The 22964-nt window shown below is 34.6% G+C and overlaps 2 protein-coding genes across 2 annotated transcripts; both read left to right on the top strand.

The window, feature by feature from the left end:
* Positions 1-6357: 6357 nt before the first annotated feature.
* Positions 6358-9534, top strand: LOC129882937 (beta-glucosidase 11-like). Its single transcript, XM_055957445.1, has 10 exons — positions 6358-6433; positions 6512-6583; positions 6735-6822; positions 6911-7166; positions 7339-7454; positions 7594-7826; positions 8364-8375; positions 8412-8492; positions 9064-9154; positions 9251-9534. Exons 1-10 carry the CDS (start codon positions 6373-6375, stop codon positions 9486-9488), a joined length of 1248 nt encoding a protein of 415 aa, XP_055813420.1. The 5' UTR covers positions 6358-6372; the 3' UTR covers positions 9489-9534.
* A 1782-nt stretch (positions 9535-11316) lies between these two features.
* On the top strand, positions 11317-20543 carry LOC129882936 (beta-glucosidase 11-like). Its single transcript, XM_055957443.1, has 13 exons — positions 11317-11631; positions 11713-11776; positions 16163-16218; positions 16875-16950; positions 17042-17113; positions 17265-17352; positions 17441-17696; positions 17808-17923; positions 18505-18725; positions 19252-19274; positions 19357-19444; positions 19979-20069; positions 20167-20543. The coding sequence occupies exons 1-13, from the start codon at positions 11476-11478 to the stop codon at positions 20402-20404; spliced, it is 1545 nt and encodes a 514-aa protein (XP_055813418.1). The 5' UTR covers positions 11317-11475; the 3' UTR covers positions 20405-20543.
* The last annotated feature ends 2421 nt before the right edge of the window (positions 20544-22964 follow it).

The raw sequence follows: 22964 nt of genomic DNA, 5'->3' as shown, positions 1-22964 counted from the left end.
TCGTTTTGAGATAGGGATGACAAATGGGGCAGGGCGAAGCGGTTGCACCCTCTCTGCCTAGCCCCACATAAACCCGCTTTGCCCCCACCCCGTATTAACCCCCTTTGTCCAACCTTGCGTAATTTATAAAAAAGTTTCAAATACTAGATGCAATAAGTGTTTAATGAAAAGATTCAAATTTTGTTAACTGCTTAATTTTTTTAACCGCTAAAATTAATATGTTAATATTGTTTTAAACATGTCAATTACTTTTTTTTTGATAGTTTTGAATTGGTTACATTTGAATAAGGGTGACAATTGAGCGGGTTGGGTCAAGTTTGGACGGGTTATAATGGATTAAGACAACAATTGGATCAAGACCCAACCCAATCCAAATTTGTTTGGGTCAAAACGGGTTAGGTAATGGGTTATATTATGGATCAAGACCCAACCCGACCCAATTTTTACTAAGCTTAAAGGCAGGATGTGATTTTGTTACCTTTTTGGCTCCGAACTGTAACATTTGACATGAATATATACAATAACATTTTCAAAGAGTTCAAACAACCACGTAGTAAGTTGAAAACTTTGCTTTGGTATTTTCACTGAGACCAAAACTGAACAAAAGGTTCTTGTACACAAGCAATACTCAAGCATATTCTGAGTACCAATAAGCAAAAATAATACACAGAAAGACTTAGATGATATTATATAAAATTCATTCTTTTCTTCTGCTATACTACTGGTCTACTACCACTACCCCTGCAATGTCTCCATCATCTGAATACAAACTCAATGAGCCAAAATCAGCTACTTTCTCTTCCTCAATTCGTTCATCATTTTAACTGTTCTTCGACTTCTTCCTCGTCAGCCTCATTGTCAGCAATGTTCAAATACCTGGTCAAACAAGAAAACATCACTACACATGACACACATTGGTTGACAATACATATTATAACAAAAATGCATCAGCCAAAAAAATATGGCAAATCACATATCCAAATTACAGTGAAAATATGTATCCATATTCTCTCAACTCCTATGAACAATCAGCTGTGAACACATAATATAAACAGCAGCCATATATTATATCAACTATGGTAACATCAAACAGGCACTTTACTTAGATAATACATTATTAGTGAATTCAACAACATAACTAATGAAATCCCACAAGTGGGGTCTAGGGAGGGTAGAGAGGCTGTGTCTGGAGGACTCTCAGCTCGAGTAAAACAAATTAAAGTAGGTATGAAAACGAAAAATTGAAAGTGAAGAAAACATAGCAACTAATGAAGGTTTAATGCAATTCATGTATTCCTTGGTATAATTACCCCTGGGATAAGAGGGGTTTAATCTGTAATGAAATAAGTAAACTATAAACAAACTCATCCTACTTTTTTAAGGCAACAGACCAGAAACAGTCAAATATCTTCTGGGACCTAAAAAAGTAAGTTGTGAAAATAATAAAGCAAGCTCCTTATAGTTCAAGGGCACTGAATTTTATAATTACTAGTGGAGTCATCTTTTAGAAAGTGGAAGTCATATCAGATACTTTTAGCCTGGGACTCCTTCAATTCAGCTAATTGTGGGAGCAAAAGCCAAAGAGAACTAATGTACTCATCATCATAACACAAAAGAATTGCAAATTGCAGGAAATAATGAGCTATAGAAATGACTTGTGCTTAGAGGATGTCAGGTGTATCACTTCAGTGTGGTGATTGTGGACCTCTTTTCAAATCCGTAGCAGAAGCACAAGAACATGCTGAAGTTACCTCTCATGCTAACTTCTCTGAATCTACTGAAGTTGTTCTTAATCTCGACTGTACTGCTTGTGGCAAGCCTAGAAAACAACCCCATCTCAGCCATTCCAAGAATTTGGTAAGCACAACTACTCAACTGAGCCTCATACAAACCAATCACAGACAGAACAATCCCAAGTTCCATCCAATATTTCAACCAATTTCCAGCAATCACATAAAAAAGTGCTTTACGAAATGTCTTTTGAGGTTGTTCAACTTCACCATCTAAAGTACTAGCATGACTTAGGGCATTCTTAAGAATGAAAATTTTTAAAAACTCTAAATAACAGAGAAATCATTGAAAGATTGAAGAAGAAAGAGAATGATAAGAAACTTACTAGAAGAGAGGAGAGAGCGTTGGAGCAGAGAAGAGAGGAGAGATTGTTGGTTCTTCACTTCTTCCGTTCTCAGGAAGTTTTCTGAAAGATTGATGCTATTAGCATTTTGGACTGAGTCATTTTGAAGCAAAAATTGAAAAACCGCTCATCCAAATAAATTCAACTATTGGGCTTATTTTAAGCACAAAATGACTTTAAGTTGATAGTTAAATACTCAAAAAAAACTAAAAATAACTTATAAGTCCATCCAAACGACCTCGACTGATTTCTAAAGTGTAAACCCGTTGGGTTGGGTTGGATTTTAACCTGTTGGGTTACACCAACTTAACCCAATATTTAATGGGTTTATTTGGGTTCAACCCAATATGACCCAGCTGTTTTGTTTATAACCCAATCCATTAATACCTAATTGGGTTGGGTCGGGTTGGACATATTTTTGCCACCCCCTACATTTGACGTAATAAGGAAAATATTGAATACAAGTAGTGAAAAAGAAACATAAACAGTTTTTCATCAGAAGAAAAAAATTTCCAAACAGATGCAAAACTGGTGCAAAAATTAGCGTGAATCAGCGAATTTGATCCCAAACCCACAACCCGCCCTGTTTCGCATGAATTTTGAAAAAACATATTTAAACCCGCCCCAAAACCCCAAAAGCTATAACCCGCCCTGCTCCGCGAATGATGTAACCCGCCTCGCCTGCTCCAGTCCCATTGTTATCCCTATTTTGAAATGTCATTAAGTGTGCATCCACATTGTTCTTTTCTTTTGAGGGAGACTTCATGATAAAGTTTGACAAAATGATTATGCTTACGACAAATATGTGTTCAATGACTTTACATGTTACATTGGTGGCAAATATAAATTTTATTTCTTGCCGGATTATTTTGAGAAATTTTATTATTTTTTTGTTTATTTTCATCATGATAATGATAATTATTTCATTTTCTGTCACACTCAAGATAATTATTTTGTCTTCTTTCCAACTTATGTTGCTACTATATTCACTTTAGAAAATGGATCAGATCTAGTGGAACGAACTTCATAATTTTTTATTTATAGAGTATTATTTTGCTTAGTCACACATAAATATGTGATTAACTCAGAATAGTTCTTAAAATCCGTTTCACTGTATTGTTATTATAGCAGTACGTTTAAAATATGAAAAGTATAAAAGTTTTTTCCCCATGAAGTTTATCTATGATATACAGGTAGTGGTCTCTACATAATTTTAATAGAGAACTACTTATTTTGAAAATAGAAGAATTATATCAATTACGATTTTGAATTCTTGCAACGTTAAATGCATCTACTCATACCGAGCTTCTCGTAATACTGCAAGTTTAGGTCGTGGTCATATTTATTTTTCAAATTATTTCACAATTTAAATGGATCTTTTATGATTAAATTTTCAATTTTTAATCCTTCATGGAACTATTTGTGAAAGAAAATTATTGTATTCGGTTTATGTTGATTTGATGCTCCATTTTTTTTTTGTATAATACTATACCCAAAATTATCGAGGTAAATTTCGCATCAAGGATTCGTGTAAATAATTTTTCAAGCGATATCAAATGCTACAAATTCAACAATAGCAACATATTTCATGAAATCTTACAAAGTAGAGTTCGTGGAAGGTAGAACGTACGCATAGTCGCATACCTTATCTTTACCTCATTGAGGTAAATGAGGTTGTTTCCGATCTCAACTCAAGTAAAACAAATTAGTGAAAATAAAAAAAAACATGACAACTAATAAAAAAACAGAGCAAAACACATATGCAAGAAACTGTAACATCAATGGAAAAAAGGCGAAGTAAAATGAAATGTAAAAAGTAGTGTGGGCTATCCAATATTAATGGAACATGCACGTAGGCGAATTTACGAGAAAATTGAATTTTAGGCAACAAATTAGTTGAATTTGACATTTGCGGGACTTATTGTAACGTTGTTTCGTACCTCATTACTAATAATAATGGAACATGCACCTCAGCCTTTATAGAAAGGTTTAAAATGGATGGAAGTTTTCTCAAAATTTGCTTTTGCATTGTCATAATAGGTAAAAGCACATTTCAAATATCAATTTCTTTCTTTACCTGAATAATCACCATCTATTTATTAAAACACACGTTAATTATCTCATTTTTCTACCTGAAATATTATTGTCGTTCAAGTAGGAAAAGAGAATAGTTAATAATTGAGTTATGTTATAAATGCTGATAGTTCAAGTAGAAAAATAAAACAGTTGATAATTAGAGTGTGAAAATCACAATATAGTGTATTTTTGACTGTTAACTCGGTCGATTATCACCCTCTTCAAGTCATTGTGGGCATTGTCCCAGTCCGATTTTTGTCCCTTTTCTAACTATACCAGATATGAGAGTCTGTGCCAGCACGAACCCAATATATGTTACTCCTTTTGTCTCAATTTATGTGACATGGATGAAATTTGGAGAGGTGCTTTTTAGAAATTTTTACGTCATTTTCAAATAATATATGTTATTTCGATTAGAAGCAGACATGTGACGAAGAGGTGTCTGTTTATGGCCTTCTATATATTAGTAATATGGCCTTCACCACGTCTTGAGTTAGTCCTAGCAACCAATTAAGAATGATGATGCTCCAAAATCTGCAACCCAATTTCTGTTTTTTGCTGCTCATTGTTTCTATCCAATGTTTACTGGTTATGGTCTTTTGTAAGGACCATTACAGCAAAGGTGACTTCCCTCCTGGCTTTGTTTTTGGTGCTGGAACTTCTGCCTATCAAGTCAGTTTCAAAAGTTTTTTTTAATTCTTTTTGATACTAATCAGATTGAATGTTCATTATTGATTGGTTATATTTGACTAAAAAAAAAAGGTTGAAGGGGCAGCATTTGAAGATGGAAGGACACCTAGCATTTGGGACACTTTTGCTCATGCTGGTTTGTTTCTCAAATCTTTCCAAGTCTTTTTTTTATTGGCTTTGCATCCTTGACTGTCTTATGCCTTTTTTCTCTATCTGTTCCAATTAATCTTGAAACTAAGTAATTGACATGTATTGTCCGCCTTGGCCCCGATTAACCTCATGTATTTGTCACTTAGAGCTATGTGATATTGTTAGAGTGGGTTAGAGTACCATATTGATTGAGGAATGGACTGGCAGTTTGCTTATATGTACTTGAACAATCCTCTTCTCATGAACTAGCTTTTAAGATTGAATTAGACAAAATGCCATATCTTTATATGGTACTGTTTGAGCTCCTGGTCCACGCTCCAATTGGGCCTAGGCAGGAAGGGGATGTTAGAATCCCACATTGGTTGGGGAATGGATTAGTGCTTGCTTATATGGACTTGAAACCATTTCCAATACGGAATTTGCCTAAGATGTCAACCTTCATTTGTATTTGGAACATTTCTTTCTTTAAAAATTTAAAATCTCTTTATTAGGAAATAAATACTGTGAGTTAGATTAATGCAAATTAGCATATGATGTTTCAAGTTTTTGCTTCCAGGTTTTTCTGGTGGAGCCAATGGAGACATAGCATGTGATCTGTACCACAAATACAAGGTGTATACAATCACTCTGTTTTAATCTGATTCTTTTACTTCCCACTGGTCGCTATAACGTAATATAACAAAATTTGGTACAGTCGATAATTAAAGGAGAGGGTTGTCTGCATAGAAGTTTGATTGATATCAGCGATAAAATGGACAATTACAACGCGCAAATTATAGATGTAGAATAAACAACATGCTGATTACCTTGATAAGCAACTGAAAAAACTGTTCAGTTCCATGCTTGGTAATTGTATTTTACAGAACTGCTATGTATACAGGTTCCTATCTTTCAATTAACTTAACAACATGCCAAAGAAAACATTTGACTCTGGCTCGTTAAGCTTTACTCTTGAATCATATCTGTTTAAGCATCTGAAAATTGATCTTGCATAGTTTAGGTCCTTCACACTTTAGCATAAACTTAGGTGTGGGTACCTCTAAGTGTCTTCTTATTTCTGGTTTATGGCTATGTTGCTCGGACCCTCCAAAAATGTTGTTGCAACTGTGTCAGATCCTCCAAAAAAGCACCTTTTGGAGAATCAAACATGCAACTGTCTACATTTTTGAAGAGTTTGAGCAACATAGATTTATGATTTTCAAGAAATGGTTTGTTTCTTTACATCTTGTAAGGAGTTGATATCAGTTAAGTTCAATCAGTTTTTTCATGAAGAAAGACAGTTTAAGTTCATCAAATTTTCGTTGCAGGACGATGTCCAACTCATGGTTGAGACTGGCTTAGAAGCCTACAAGTTCTCTATTTCATGGTCTAGACTTATTCCTGGTAGTTTTAGCTCCTTGACGCTACATGAAAACACCTCACATTATTTTGTTTATGATGCCGTGTTTATTCTCTTTCCAGGTGGAAGAGGACCTGTAAATCCAAAGGGTTTACAATTTTACAACAATTACATTGATGAACTTATCAGCCACGGTCATAACTTAATTTCTTTATAAGCATTCCAACATTTGGAAATTTCATTACATTTTGCCGCTCACATATAATAGCAAGAAATGAAAAGCAAAAAGCTGCATTTCTCTGAAGAGTATACTAAAAAAGTCTTTCATATCTTTCAATGTTGCAGGTATTCAACCACACGTTACACTATTTCACAGTGATCTACCACAGGCACTTGAAGATGAATATGGGGGTTGGTTAAGCCGAAAGATTGTGTAATGTGTATAGACTCATATATCAATTTGAGTATTAGGCCACTTGGATATGATTAACTTCAGCAGTAGAATTTTGTTTTGATTTTAGAAAGGACTTCACCGCATATGCAGAGGTATGCTTCAAGGAATTTGGTGACAGGGTTATGTATTGGACTACCATTAATGAGGCCAATATATTTGCGATTGGAGGTTATGATTATGGCTTCACCCCTCCTGGACGTTGTTCCCCGCCTTTTGGAGTTAATTGTTCTAGAGGGAATTCATCTACGGAGCCATATATGGTTGTTCATAACACGTTGCTAGCACATTCATCTGCAATGAAATTGTACAGGAGATATTACAAGGTACGATTCAAAGATTTCAATTTGGAAGGAAACTGGTCGAGTAAATAACTTTCATCTGTATTATTATTTAAGTCTCAATGATTTAGCATTTTAGTCTCTGAGGTCATAGTTTGATCAATGTTACTACTATAAGTGTAGTGCTTACTAATAACAGCAAAATTTTGCAATGCAGTCCACTCAACGTGGTTTCGTGGGATTTAGTATATACGTTTTGTGGTGCGTTCCTTATTCAAATGCAAGGACTGATGTAATTGCAGCACAACGAGCAAATGAATTTTATACTGGTTGGTAAGTTTTAGGATTTCATTTGCTAATTATTAGTATATTTGTCACACATGTAAACTCTTGCCTAACAGCCACTTCTATATCTTTGTTTGCAAGTAAAATATTTGTTTACCACAATTTCCATTTCCAACTTTGGCTGCAGGATTATGCACCCTTTCATATTTGGAGACTATCCCTCTATAATGAAGAAAGCTGCTGGGACAAGAATTCCAACCTTCACCAAATATGAAGCTAAGCTAGTTAAGGGCTCAGTTAACTTCATAGGCCTAAACCACTATATTACTGTATCTGTGAAGGACAGGCCTTTCAGCATTGAAAAGCATAACAGGGACTTCAGTGCTGACATGGAAGCAGAGATCTCACGTATGAAATCCAGTTCTTACTAAATGATCGCGAATCTTTGACCATTATGTCATACCCAGTGTAACTACAAGTGGGGTATGGGGAGGGTGGTGTGTACGCAGCCAAACTTCTACCTTGTGAAGGTAGAGAGGCTGTTTACAATAGACGCTCGGCTCAAGTAAAACATATCAACCAAAAAACAAGTATGTTAGTAGCAAAAAAGTCATGTTGAAAACAATGAAGAAGAGCACAGTAGCGGCAACAAAATAATATGATAACTGAAGCAAAGGAAACAACAAGTAATACTAAAATCTAAGAGTAAGATAGTTGACAACGCTTGACCTACTAACCTTCTGCATTAACTCTTGACCTCCAAATTTTCCTATCTACACTCATGTCCTCGGTAAATTGCATAGTCTAGTACTTTATCTGATTATGATATGGATTAGATGATATGAATCATGAATGAGCTTGCTAATTTTATCTTTTTTGGGTTTCTGTAGTTGAGGCATTGGCAGCAGATCAGGCGAGGCCTCTAATATAATATAAGTTCTTACGTGATATTTCGAGATCATACATTCTGTTACTCAAATATTGTCTCATGACTTTAGTATCCAGTGATACCTTCTGGTCTTTATGAACTTCTGGAGTATCTTAAAGGATCTTATGGCAATCTGCCAATTTACATTCAGGAAAATGGTACGTCCTCGCCAATCATGTGCCTCTCTTTTGATTTATGTTTGTGAATATTTACACCTATGTTTGCTCTGCCAATTTACATTCACTTCAATAATTAGTTATGGGACGCTGCAAGATAAAATCAGATGTTTTCTTCCAATGAACTATGGTGCTGATTTGTTAAGAGAGAACCTGCAATCTCTTGAGCTAAAGTATACTAAAAATTGGAAAAAATTCGCTTATCTTTCCATTGAATTCAAATAATTCTAAATACAGCATTAGTGGATTAATCACCCACCAAATAAGAAGGAAATAATTTCCAACTACTACTGAAATGAGAAATTAAGTGGAGGAATAATCTCCTTACTGCTAATAACTACTATAAAGAAACAGGAAGACATAATTATAGATAAGCTGAAGTGAAGTGAAGTGATCTACTTTCTAATATCTTTAAGTATTGAATGCGTAAACCGTTGGTGGACTAAATGGGTGCTAACATAAGAACTTCAGGCTGCAAGCATACTTATGTTACTTTCTTCAAATTCCTGAAGTGAAAAGTATTACAAATGCTTAGAATGATTTGCTTTGGCAGGTCAAAAGACTCTGCGCAATGGGACACTAAATGACACTTCGAGAATAGAATATTTATATGCCTACATTGGGAGTGTTCTTGATGCTGTTAGGTACCCTCTTGCACTAATTATTGACTGTATCTGTAGGCTTTGTCATGTTCCCTTTGCTAAAAGCTTTTCTTCTGTCCACTCTCTGTAACAATGCAGGAATGGATCGGATACTAGAGGGTATTTCGCGTGGTCCTTGTTAGACGGTTTAGAGTTACTTGGTGGCTATGTACCAAGCTATGGACTCTACTATGTAGATTTGGACGACCACGAATTAAGAAGGTATCCAAAACTTTCTGCATACTGGTATGCCAACTTCTTAAAGGGAAAAAGCTCGACGAAAAGTTCAATTTACCAAGTTGATCAGGACAAACTAATTCCTATCTACAAATTCTAGCTAGTTTTGTTGCTAAAATGATTTTACCTACACAAGGTATGTTACATTATCCAGACCTCACTTGTAGAATTACACTAGGTTAGGTATGTTGTTGTTGTAAGGTGTTACATTATTACCCTTTCAAATAATATGATGTATACACCAAACTATATATATATTATAGCGCTTGCCAGGCAAGAGTGTAAAGCAATACTCAGTTTAATTTGTGCTGTCTCATATGTGATGCTTCATGTTCTGGAAATAAGAAAGTTTTGCCTGATTCTGTAACATATAATGTGTTGATCAGTAGTAGTTGCTGTAGAATGTCAAATTATTCGGAGGCACTTGAAAATTTCTTGATGAGATGATAGATCTGAAGATTCCTTTGACGAAGGAGGTGTGTTCCTCTGCAATATGCGCTTACACTTGGCTCAGTTGAATTTTGAAGTGAACATCTAGACACCTCAACTTGGTATTACTTGGCTTATACTATGTGGATTTGGATGACAAAGAGTTAACAAGATATCCAAAGCTTTTATGCACATTGGTACTCTTAACTTCTTGAAATGGAAAGGCTACAAACATAGTGGAATTCTTCAGACTCAAGATAAACTACTACATTCTTCCCAATAAGTATTTGGTGGTTGCATTTGTATCTCATAATAATGATGTACTATTTCACAAATGTCAGCTAATTTTGTTTCTAGTTCTTGCAAAAAGTAATAAGGATTGATGCTAATAGTTAGGTCTACGGGTGTCAAAATCAAATCCAACCCGTCCAATTCGTTTAAAATAACTCATCCATTTATTAGCTCAACTTATTTCAACCCATTAAAAATTAGATTGATATGTAACTCAAATTGACTCATCTTGTCAATTTTTTTTTTTGATATGTTATATATAGTCATAATAAAGAAAATGGAAAAATGTCAAAATTACCTTTGAACTATTCGAAATAGCTCAAATATATCCTTTAACTATTTTTGGGATCAATTATACCCTCGCCGTTACCAAAAGAGACCACAAATACCTTTTCACTTAACTTAAAGCTGACGTGGCAGTGCCACATGAAAAAAAATATCCACATGGACGACCACGTCAGCCTCTCTCCCTCTTTCTCTTTAGTTCAAGAATATTTTTGATCCTTTTTTTTTATAATTTTAATTTTTTTCTAATTTTTCTAAACCACCACATACTCCCTCCCTCCACAACCCCACCCACTTTTTAAATTATTTTTTAAAATTTTCTATAACATCACATTAGTTCAGGGGTATGTGGAATCCCCCAAATTAAATAAAAATGTCTTATTTCCGCTAATTAACTCACTCCTTTTAATTCGATCTGACCTGCTATACTAAATAATCCATATCAAATTAAACCTAATTATAAACATTCCAAACCCATTAACTTCGAACAAATTGAACGGATCCTATGAGTTTGGGAAATTTTGCCACCCCTATAAACAACTATATTATATTAAATGAAAGCATTTTGTGTTTTGGATTGTAGTTCTTGTGTAGATTCTCTCTTAAGAGCAAGAGAGTACTTGACAAAAGTATAAAGTTAAACAAGCCTATTCGGCTATTGGTAAATTGACTCATTTAGTGACTCCAAAACATATATTTTGACTAATAGTTTAAAATATATATTTTTTAATTATATTAATATGAGATAAGTTATAATTTATAATATTTTTTATATAATTTTTAAATATTTTTTTAATAAAAATATTAAATTAATATTATCTAATTTATACTTTTGAAGTTGACATTTGTGGACGAAAGTTTTCACATTACCAAAAAATAGCAGAAAGTGACATCGACGCCTAAGCCTTTATAGAAAGTTTTAAAATGGATGAAAGTTTACTCAAAATTTGCTTTTGCATTAAAAACACATTTCAACTATCAATATTTTTTGTTTTTCTATCAAAATTTCCATTCTATTTTTCTACTTGAAATATCATACTCATTTAGATAGAAATCACTAAAGTCTTGAGGGTGGTACAAGAATGATGATGCTCCAAAATCTGCAACCCAATTTCTGTTTTTTGGTGCTCATTGTTTCTATCCAATGTTTACTGGTTACAGTCTTTTGTAAGGACCATTACAGCAGAGGTGACTTCCCTCCTGGCTTTGTTTTTGGTGCTGGAACTTCTGCCTATCAAGTCAGTTTCAAAAGTTTTTTTTATACTAATCAGATTGAATGTTCATTCTTTGATTGGTTTGGTTATATTTGAAAAAAAAAGGTTGAAGGGGCAGCATTTGAAGATGGAAGGACACCTAGTATTTGGGACACTTTTGCTCATGCTGGTTTGTTTCTCAAATCTTTCCAATTCTGCATCTTTATTGGCTTTGCAGCCTCTCTTTTTTTCCGGTTAAACTTTGGTATTTTATTGATGAAGTAATGAGTATAAAACACCACCTCGGGCAAAGTCCATTCCCTACCTGGCCCAATCCACTAGGAAAGAAATAAACAAACAATCAAAAACAAAACACCTAACACTTCGAACCTCCCTGTCTCCTCTATTCCTTTGTTAATGATCTTTCTTCCTGCTACTTCCAAACTGCTGAAATCTTGGTAGTTGCACCCTCCTTTATCAATTACAATATTTGCTAAATAGTCTACTAGTTGATTTCCTTCCCTGAGAATGTGCTGGAATGTATGTTGTTTGTCCTGTAAGCTAGTTTTGATTTCTATCACCATCTCTGTGATTATCCAGGGGCATGACCATTTTCCTTCTAGAATCTTGTACAATAGCATATAATCTGTTTGAATGATTATATTATTGTGCTGCTCCTGCCTACTATGTTTACATGCTTCTAGAATAGCTTTGGACTCTGCTACAGAATTAGTGGTGTTTTCAATAGTAGCAACCTCTGCATACAGTAAACCCCCTGTTTCATTCCTCAAACAAAAGACATAGGAGCTTATACCTGGATTTCCCCTTCAAGCCCCATCTGTATTGTATTTTAGCCAACCTACTGGTGGAAAATCCCATAATACTCTTGTTACTTTCATCTTGGGACTGTAACGTTCCAATTCTTTAATCATATCTGGCCAATTGCTAGGACATTTCATATTAAGCTTCCTCATTTGTAGCATCATGAAAATGTTCCTGGTAATATTATGAATTACTCTCTGAATTGATGTCTTCTTTCCCTCATGCTTCATTCTATTCCTCCTTTTCCAAAGTTCCCATATTATAAAGCTAGGGATAGCTCGATAGTATGGTCTCATTGATTTTTTAACATCTCTCTCCCACCATAGCATTATCACTTCCCCCAGGCGCAGTCCTTCAAATGTTAAAACCTGCAAAAGAACAAAAATAGGACCAAGTCCTGTTAGCTAAAAAAGATCCCAGGAACACATGAGCAAGTGTCTCCTGAGTAGGTCTTTCACAACACCAGCACCTAGATGGACCTTCCAGCCCCCATCTTCTCACTCTGTCATCTACAAGTAATTTGAATTTCTATGATCTCCACATTATGAATACCACTTTAAAAAGAATGCCTTTTGTCCAAATCCACCTGTAAATTTTATTTTCGCTTTCTTCATGTCTTATATACTACCAAGCTGATTTCACAGAAAAGGTTCCTTTATTGTCCATCAACCATACTAGATTATCTGACTCAATCATTTGTCCAGGAGGTTGAATATTATGACTGTTTTGCTCTACTAGATCATGTGGCAGTATATCATTCAAAACTTCTATGTCCCATTTTCCCCTTTTTACTAATTCATCAACTCTTTTGTAATTGTCTTTCCATTCATAGTCTTCTCCTGTAATGGTGTACAAGTTCCCCATTCTCATTCAGTTATCATGCCACACTGATGCTGATCCCTTTCTTAGTAGCCAAAAGATTTGATGCTCAATAAGTTCTCTGGCCTGTAGCATTTTCTTCCACACTTGTGATCCTCCATTTCCTATTCTCCATACCACTTCATTTGCATGCTCTATTTGACAGTACTTATTCCTCATATACTCACTCCATAGTGATGTCTTTGTTCGAAAATTCCACCATAGTTTGCAAAATAGGGCCATTGATACATCTTCCATTAGTCTGAATCCTAGTCCCTCTTCCTTCTCTAGCAAGTATAAATTGCTCCACTTTGTCCAATGTCTTCCTCTCCCTCCAATACAACTGCTCCAAAAAAATTGTGCCATCATTTTTTGAGCTTGATTCAGTACATTTATGGGAGGATTCATGATTGACAGGCAATGAATGGGAGTGCTTTGGAGCACATGTTTTATTAGAATAGCTCTTCCTCCATAGGAAAGTAATTTTCCTTTCCATGCTTGAATTTTTGAACCAATTCTTTGTAAAATTTGCTGATAATATGCTTTCTGCTTCCTTTTATAGAATATAGGGCATCCCAAGTGAAAGGGAATTCCTTTCTTAGGATTTCTGTTGCTACCTCAGCTATCACTGTTTCTCCTCCTGCTACAGAATGATGCATATAAATAGCACTTTCTCCTTATTTATTTTCTGTCCAAAAGTATCTTCATATCTCTTCAAAGTATCTGTAATCATCTGCATTGTTCTCACTTTTGCCTTGTACATTATAATCATATCACTTTGAGACTATCTCTTGGCATTCCAAACCTCTTAAAGTCTTTCTTCTCCATAAGAGCAATTAGGGATCTAGACATAACTTCAATTGCCAATATAAATAGGGTAGGTGAGAGAGGATCACCCTGTTTAAATCCTCTAGAAGATTTAAAGAATCTCTTTGGTTGTCCATTTAGTAGAATCGAGTACCAGTTGTTACTGATTAGTCTGAACACCATATCAATAATCCTTTCCCCAAAGCCTGTTCTTCTTAATATCTTAGTCATGAATATCCATTCTACCCTGTCATAAGCTTTCATCATATCCAGTTTTATAACTAAATTTGGTGGCTTTCCTCTCTTTCTGATTTCAGCAATGATTTCTTGCACTAATAGCACATTCTCTGCTATACTCCTTCCTTGCACAAATCCTGCTTGTTCCGGAGAAATAATCTTAGGTAACACTGTCTTAAGTCGTTCATGAGTAATTCTTGAAAAGATTTTATTCACGAAATTACTTAAAGAGATAGGTCTAAGATCTAAGAAAGTATTCACATTAAATTTCTTAGGAATGAGCACTAAATTCGTATGGGTTATAAACCTCGGCAGCTCTGCCCCTCCAAAGAAAGCCCTAACCATACTGTAAATGTCCTCTCCAGTGATGTCCCATATTTGCTGATAGAAAGCTCCTGTCATTCCATCCGTCCCTCCTGCACTATCCTTATTTAGTCTCATGACTGCCTCTTTGACTTCATCTACTGAAGACATTCCTTGAATTAGCTCTTTTTCTTCCTCACTAATCGTGACTAGTAGTTCATTTAGCATTTCAAATTCATCCCTATCTGCTTGTTTTGTAAACTGCTTTATGTAGAACTCTTTAGCAGCCTTTGCAATGTCTTCTTGACCCTCTAACCATCCCCCATCATCATTCTGGATTTTGTTCAATCTAAGTCTGTTCCTTCTCCCCTTGACTATTGTATGGAAGAACTTTATATTTCTCTCCCCATCCTTGAACCATTCCATCCCTGCTTTCTGTTTCCAGAATTCCTCCTCCCTGGAAAGTTGGTTTTTAAGCTCCACTTGAGTTTTGTGAAGCTTTTTCCTGTTGGCTTTGCAGCCTTTATTTTCACTTTCTTTCTCCAATAATCTTGAAACTAAATGATAGTTGACATGTATTGTTCGCTTTGGCCCGATTGACCTCATGTATTTGTCACTTAGGGTTTGTGTTATATTTTTACATGATATTAGAGTCATGTTCATTCCTGTCTGTCCGAGGGTCTTTCGGAAACAGCCGCCCTACCTTTTAAGGTGGGAGTTAGGTCTGCGTACACTCTACCCTCCCCAGACCCCACATGGTGGGATCACACTGGGTTTGTTGTTGTTGTTGTTGTTGTTCATTCCTGTCTGTACTCCCTAGCAGTAGCCATGCTTCAGTTGGGCCTAAGCCTTGTTAAAAATTCCCACATCAATAGAAACGGATGGGAAATTGGACTCCTTATATGGACTTGGACAATCCACTCCTCTAGATTTTGGGGTTGAGTTAGACCCTGGTGTCATATTTTTACATGATGTCAGAGCTAGGTTCATTCCAATTCTTTGTTCACTGATGTTGGGGCCCTATATTATAGTGTTCACGCTCCAGTTGAGGTCTAGGCATACTGGGGAGCAGGGCCGGAGCCCTCTATTGCCTCAGGGGGGTTTCACCGAACCCCCTTCGGCGGAAAATTATACTATTTATGCATAGTAAAAATAATATTTTAGTCGAACCCCCTCGGCAAGTTGATGTGTCTACTTCTTCAAAATTTGAACCCCCTAAATCAAAATTCTGGCTCCGTCACTGCGGGAGAGTGTTAAGAATTTCACGTCAATGCTAGAGTATGTTAGAGTCTCACATTGGTTGGTGTATTGACTGACAGTTTGCTTAATATCATGCACAACCAATCACTGATTATGGTGCAGAACATTGTTATACTACAACTTGTAGCTGTACATTTGATTAAGGGTATATACAATTTTTTTGGAATTATCATTTGTATTTGGAACATTTCTTTCTTTTACAAATTAAAATCTCTTTATTAGGAAACAAATGCGGCAGTGTGTTAGATTAATGCAGATTATCAATGATATTTCAAGTTTTTGCTTCCAGGTTTTTCCAGTGGAGCCAATGGAGACATAGCATGTGATGTGTACCACAAATACAAGGTGTAATACAATTACTCTGTTCTAATCTGATTCTTTTTCTTCCCACTGATCACTATAACGTGATATAACAAAATTTGGTACTGTAAATAGTTAAAAGGAGAGGGTTGTCTGCATAGAAGTTTGATTGATATCAGCGATAATATGGACAATTACAACGCGCAAACTATAGATGTAGAATAAATAACATGCTGATTACCTTGATAAGCAACTGAAAAACCTGTTCAGTTCCTTGCTTGGTTATTATATTTTACAGAACTGCAATGTATACAGGTTCCTTTCTTTCAATATTCTTAACAACATGCCAAAGAAAGCATTTGACTCGGGCTCTTTAAGCTTTACTCATGTTAAGCATCTTATTATTGATCTTACATAGTTTAGGTCCTTCACACATTAGAATAACCTAATTAGTGGCTACCTCTAAGTGTCTTCTTATTTGTGGTTTAAGGCTATGTTGGTCGGACCCTCCAAATATGTTGCTGCAGTTATGTCGGATCCTCAAAATTAGACATGCATCAGTCTACGTTTTTAAAGAGTCCGAGCAACATAGGTTTATGGTCTTCTAGAAATGGTTTGTTCTTTACATCTTGTAAGGAGTTGGTAGCACTTAAGTACAATCAGGTTAAAGGCATTTTGAGTTCATCAAATTTTCGTTGCAGGACGATGTCCAACTTATGGTTGACACGGGCTTAGAAGCCTACAAGTTCTCTATTTCATGGTCTAGACTTATTCCTGGTAGGTTTAGCCCCTTGATGCTACATGAAAACACCTCACATTATTTGTTTTATTTCCATCGCCTTTGATGCCATGTTTTTTCTCTTTCCAGGTGGAAGAGGACCTGTAAATCCAAAGGGTTTACAATTTTACAACAATTACATTGATGAACTTATCAGCCACGGTCATAACTAAATTTCTTTATAAGCATTCCAACATTTGGAAATTTCAGTACATTTTGTCTATTACATATAATAGCAAGAAATGAAAAGCAAAAAGCTGCATTTCTCTGAAGAGTATACTAAAAAAGTCTTTCATATCTTTCAATGTTGCAGGTATTCAACCACACGTTACACTATTTCACAGTGATCTACCACAGGCACTTGAAGATGAATATGGGGGTTGGTTAAGCCGAAAGATTGTGTAATGTGTATAGACTCATATATCAATTTGAGTATTAGGCCACTTGGATATGATTAACTTCAGCAGTAGAATTTTGTTTTGATTTTAGAAAGGACTTCACCGCATATGCAGAGGTATGCTTCAAGGAATTTGGTGACAGGGTTATGTATTGGACTACCATTAATGAGGCCAATATATTTGCGATTGGAGGTTATGATTATGGCTTCACCCCTCCTGGACGTTGTTCCCCGCCTTTTGGAGTTAATTGTTCTAGAGGGAATTCATCTACGGAGCCATATATGGTTGTTCATAACACGTTGCTTGCACATTCATCTGCAATGAAATTGTACAGAAGAAATTACAAGGTACGATTCAAAGATTTCAATTTGGAAGGAAACTGGTCACGTAAATAACTTTCATCTGTATTTTACTATAAGACTTGTTCTTACTAATGACAGCAAAATTTTGAAATGCAGTCTACTCAACATGGTTTCGTGGGATTTAGTATATATGGTTTGTGGGGCGTTCCTTATTCAAATGCACGGGCTGATGTAATTGCAGCACAACGAGCAAATGAATTTTATACTGGGTGGTGAGTGTTAGGATTTCATTGGCTAATTAGTTAGTCGTCACACATGTAAGCTCTTGCCTAACAGCCACATCAGTCAGAGTTTAACTTCTATATACCGACAGTCTAAATGTTTCTTACACTATCTGGTCATTTAAAATAAAAGTACTAGTAACCTGTAAATCAAGGCAAGTAACCTTCGATATTTACAAAATTTGCATTACACTTTCTGTGAAAGTAAATTAGATCCTATCAGTAAGACAAGTATTTTATCCTGTGTTTGCAAGTAAAATATTTTTCTTCATTAGTCATGTAGTTTCTTGTTACTAGATTTTTGTAACTATCTGCCACTTCTTGTACTTCGATTGTCGTATTTCTTTTGTTGTAGTTATTGTACAGAATGTTTGATCATGCTTTACATAGTATTTTGCCGTGGTTTCTTCATTTTTGTTATTTCCTTTTCTGACTTGCTTTGAACTATTTTTTCTCGAGCCGAGGGTCTATTGGAAACAACCTCTCTACTTTATGGGATCATCCTAGGTATGTTGTTGTTTGCAAGTAAGATATTTGTTTACCACAATTTCGTTTCCCAACTTTGGCTGCAGGATTATGAGCCCTTTTATAGTTGGAGACTATCCCTCTATAATGAAGAAGGCTGCTGGGACAAGAATTCCAACCTTCACCAAATATGAAGCTAAGCTAGTTAAGGGCTCAGTTGACTTCATAGGCCTAAACCACTATATTACTGTATCTGTGAAGGACAAGCCTTCTAGCATTGAAAAGCATAGCAGGGACTTCGGTGCTGACATGGAAGCAGAGGTCTCACGTATGAAATCCAGTTCTTACTAAATGATCGCCAATTTTTGACCATTATGTCATACGCAGTGTAATCCTACAAGTGGGATTTTGGGAGGGTGGTGTGTACGCAGCCTTACCCCTGCCTTGTCAAGATAGAGAGGCTGATTCTGATAAGACTCTTGGCTCAAGTTAAACATATCAACAAAAGAAAAACTAGTATGTAAAACAAATACAATAGCAAAAAAGTCATGTTGAAAACAATGAAGAAAAGCACAGTAGTGTCGACAAAATAATACGATTACTAAACCAAAGGAAACAACAAGTAGTAATACTAAAATCTAAGAGTAAGATAGTAGGTGAGTCATAACAATAATACTGAAAAGGGGACTGGACAGTGTTCGACCTACTGATCCTCAACCTTAATTCTCGACCTCCAATTTTTCCTATCTAGAGTTATGTCCTCGATAAGCTACATAGTCTAGTACTTTATCTGCTTATGATGGATTAGGTGATATGAATAAGCTTGCTAATTTATCTTTTTTGGGTTTCTGCAGTTGAGGCATTGAAAGCAGATCAGGTGAGGCCTCTAATATAATATAAGTTCTTATGTGATATTTCGAGATTATACATTCTGTCGCTTAAACATTGTCTGAATTTAGTATCCGGTGATACCTTCTGGTCTTTATGAACTTCTGGAGTATCTTAAAGAAGCTTATGGCAACCTGCCGATTTACATTCATGAAAATGGTGCGTCCTCACCAATCACGTCCCTCTCTTTTGATTTATGCACATCCAGTTTGTGAGTTTTTACACATATATATGTTTGTTCTGGCAATGTTTGCCTTAATTCATTTCACATAAAGCAAGATGCCTGTTATACAGCTTTTGTTATGGAGTATTTTTCTTAAAATATGATGAAGTTTGTAGTTGCAAATTTTGCTATATTGTAGTTTCCTCTGAATTCCGAATGTTAGATTTTACTGTCCCCTGATATGGATTTAGTTATAGGATGCTGCAAGATGAAATCAAATGTTTTCTTCAGATGTTGATTCGTTAAGAGAGAACCTGCAATCTCAAGTTGTACTCAAAAATTGGAATAATTTTCCACTTACCATTGAATTCAAATAATTTTAAATACAACATTGGTGAATTAATCATCCATCTAAATGGGGTGCTAGCATAAGGATTTTAGGTTGCAGGCATACTTACTTATGTCACTTTCTTCAAATTCCTGATCAAGTGAAAAATATTACAGATGCTTAGAATGATTTGCTTTGGCAGGTCAAAAGACTGCGCGCAATGGGACTCTAAATGACACGTCGAGAATAGAATATTTGTATGCCTACATTCGGAGTGTTCTTAATGCTGTTAGGTACCCTCTTGCAACTAGTTATTGACTGTATCTGTAGGCTTTGTCATGTTCCCTTTGCTAAAAGCTTTTCTTCTGTCCACTCTCTGTAATAATGCAGGAATGGATCGGATACTAGAGGGTATTTTGCGTGGTCCTTCTTAGACGGTTTAGAGTTACTTGGTGGCTATGTACCGAGCTATGGACTCTACTATGTAGATTTGGACGACAAAGAATTAAGAAGGTATCCAAAACTTTCTGCATACTGGTATGCCAACTTCTTAAAGGGAAAAAGCTCGACGAAAAGTTCAATTTACCAAGTTGATCAGGACAAACTAATTCCTATCTACAAATCCTAGCTAGTTTTGTTGCTAAAATGATTTTACCTACACAAGGCGTGTTACACTATCCAAACCTCACTTGTGTAATTAAACTAGGTATGTTGTTGTAAGGTGTTACATTATTATCCTTTCAAATAATATGATGTTTACACCAAACTATACTAATTTTCTATAGTTGGCTGATAAAATGAGATGACGATGAATATTAATTAACCATTGCTATATATAATTATGTATATATATAATAGCGCTTGCCAGGCAATTCAGACAATGTTAGCAAGATGTAGTGCTAGCTAGGTTAGACTAGTACTAGCCATAAAGAAGCTAGCCAGAAAGCAGATCGAGTAGAAGTGATAACACAAACGGGCGTGGTTGAAGGGGTCTTGCGCAACCATTGGTGCTTCATGTTCTACATCATACAAAATTTTAACTTTAATTGTAAGTAACAGGCATAGGTATCATTTTATTCCTATTAATATCGCTTCATTCCCTCTTCTGGTCTATCTACATTCTGAAAAATTCATATGCTCAAAAGACGTCTTGATCAAAGCAAGCTGCTCTATTCTATTATGAGACATAATTGGCAGAAGCTAAAGTAAGTTTTCTGAAAGATATGCTACTATTTCTTCAAATTGTCAACACAAAATGGTGTGGAAATATCTAAAGTTGGTTGGCATTAAAAAAACTAGCAAGTTTATTTACTCAATCCACGCAATCCAATATAGTATTAAGACAAAGTCAAACTTAGAGTCTCACGTTAGCAAAATTCTTAACACCAAATAAATAGGCATTATATAGGTAATAATACCTGAATAAAGAAAAAAAAATCTAGAATCTGAACTAACACATAAATTCATACTTCGACTAATTAGACACGTTTTCAAAAAAATAAAAATAAATAATAAAAGTCATAAGTCATTCTACTTCTAGCCATATTTATTTATTTATGTAGGGTGGAAGTGAGGATGGGAGTGTGTATCAGTTGTTCGATATGTGTATAATGTATTGAAATCTTGATTCATTTGGATTCATATCATATAAGAATAATTTAAGAGAGAATTAATTGCTTTCTAACTTTCAAAAATCTATATTCAAGGTTTAAATTCAAAATCTTTAATTAAAAATGAAGAAACGTTTCACCACAACTATAGGAAAAGGTTTAAAAATATCCTTCATCCACCTTTTGGTCTAAAATACTTTTTTACTCATCTTTTGGTCTAAAAATACTCTTACATTTATTTTTTTGGCTCACTATAACCCTTGAAAATAACAACACTCTTTTTATTTTTTATGTGTCATTTTCTTATTGGATGAAATAAAAATTTCACCTCCATTAATTTTTTTCATAATTTATCTAAGCCAAAAACAATATACCTCTTCAAGACCCTAAATTTTTTTTTAAAAAAATCTAACAATTTTTTGTTGTTGTAGCTTTTTCTTCTTATTTTTTTTAAGTTTGTTTTGGGATCATGAAGAAGGATATTGTTTTGATTTGGATAAATTATGGAGAAAATATTTTTAAAATAGTTTTTTTATTTGCGGTAGTTTTTTTTTTAATTTAGTTTTTTATGGTCATCAAACATGTATATTGTTTTGGTTTGGATAAATTATGAGGAAAAAATTGAATTTTTTTTAAAATCTTTTAGTTATGCATATTATTACATAGTGTTACAATAACTATCTAAAAACTATCTTGTAATAACTAAAAAAATATTTATTTATTATTAACTATTTTGTAATGACTAATTTAGTTTTAAATAATTCTTAACTATCTTGTAATAACTAAAAATAATTTATTTACACGTATAACTAAAATCTTTTATTTATTTTATTTATACATATTGTAAAAAAATCAGTATTATTAAACAGAAAAGAAAAATTAAGTCAAGAACTAAAAAAATCTAGTCTTTTTTTTCTGGTTAACCGGATAAAAAAATTATAATCTTGTTCATCAATGTAGCTTTTTTCTTTAAAAAAAATGGAAGGGGGGGCGGGGGGGGGGGGTCTTGAAGAGGTATATTTTTTTGACTTAGATAAATTATGAAAAATAATTAGTGGAGGTAGGATTTTTATTTCATTTAATATGAAAATGACACATGATAAATATATTTAAAAAATAAAAAATAAAGAGAGGGTTGTTAGTTTCAGGATAATAATGAGTCAAAAAGGTAAATGAAAGGGTATTTTTAAACCAAAAGGTGACTAGAAGGATATTTTTAGACCAAAAAATGAATAAATTATATTTTTAAATCTTTTCGTATGGTTCAGGGAATTTTTGACCCTGTTTGTTAATTGATGGTAAGTTGAAGATGAGGTGAATAAAAAGACTATTTAAAAACAGAATTGGGATGCACTGATTAAGTTTAGTGGACTTCCCACCAAGAATGGTCTGTTTGTGTTTAGATTAATGTAATATTTTTTACAAAATTAAAAGGATTAATGTAGTATAGTCCATTAGTCATAGCCATAGCAAATGATGAAATGAGCAATTTCAGCACTAAAATGCTGCTTTTCAACCACCCATATCTAATTTAAGATCTAGTCAATTGTGAGACCAACCATTAATATCTTTAGATTC

This window comes from Solanum dulcamara, chromosome 3, assembly GCF_947179165.1.
Source record: "Solanum dulcamara chromosome 3, daSolDulc1.2, whole genome shotgun sequence".
In the NCBI taxonomy this organism is placed as follows: Eukaryota; Viridiplantae; Streptophyta; class Magnoliopsida; order Solanales; family Solanaceae; genus Solanum; species Solanum dulcamara.
This window is presented reverse-complemented; position numbering and strand designations above follow the sequence as displayed.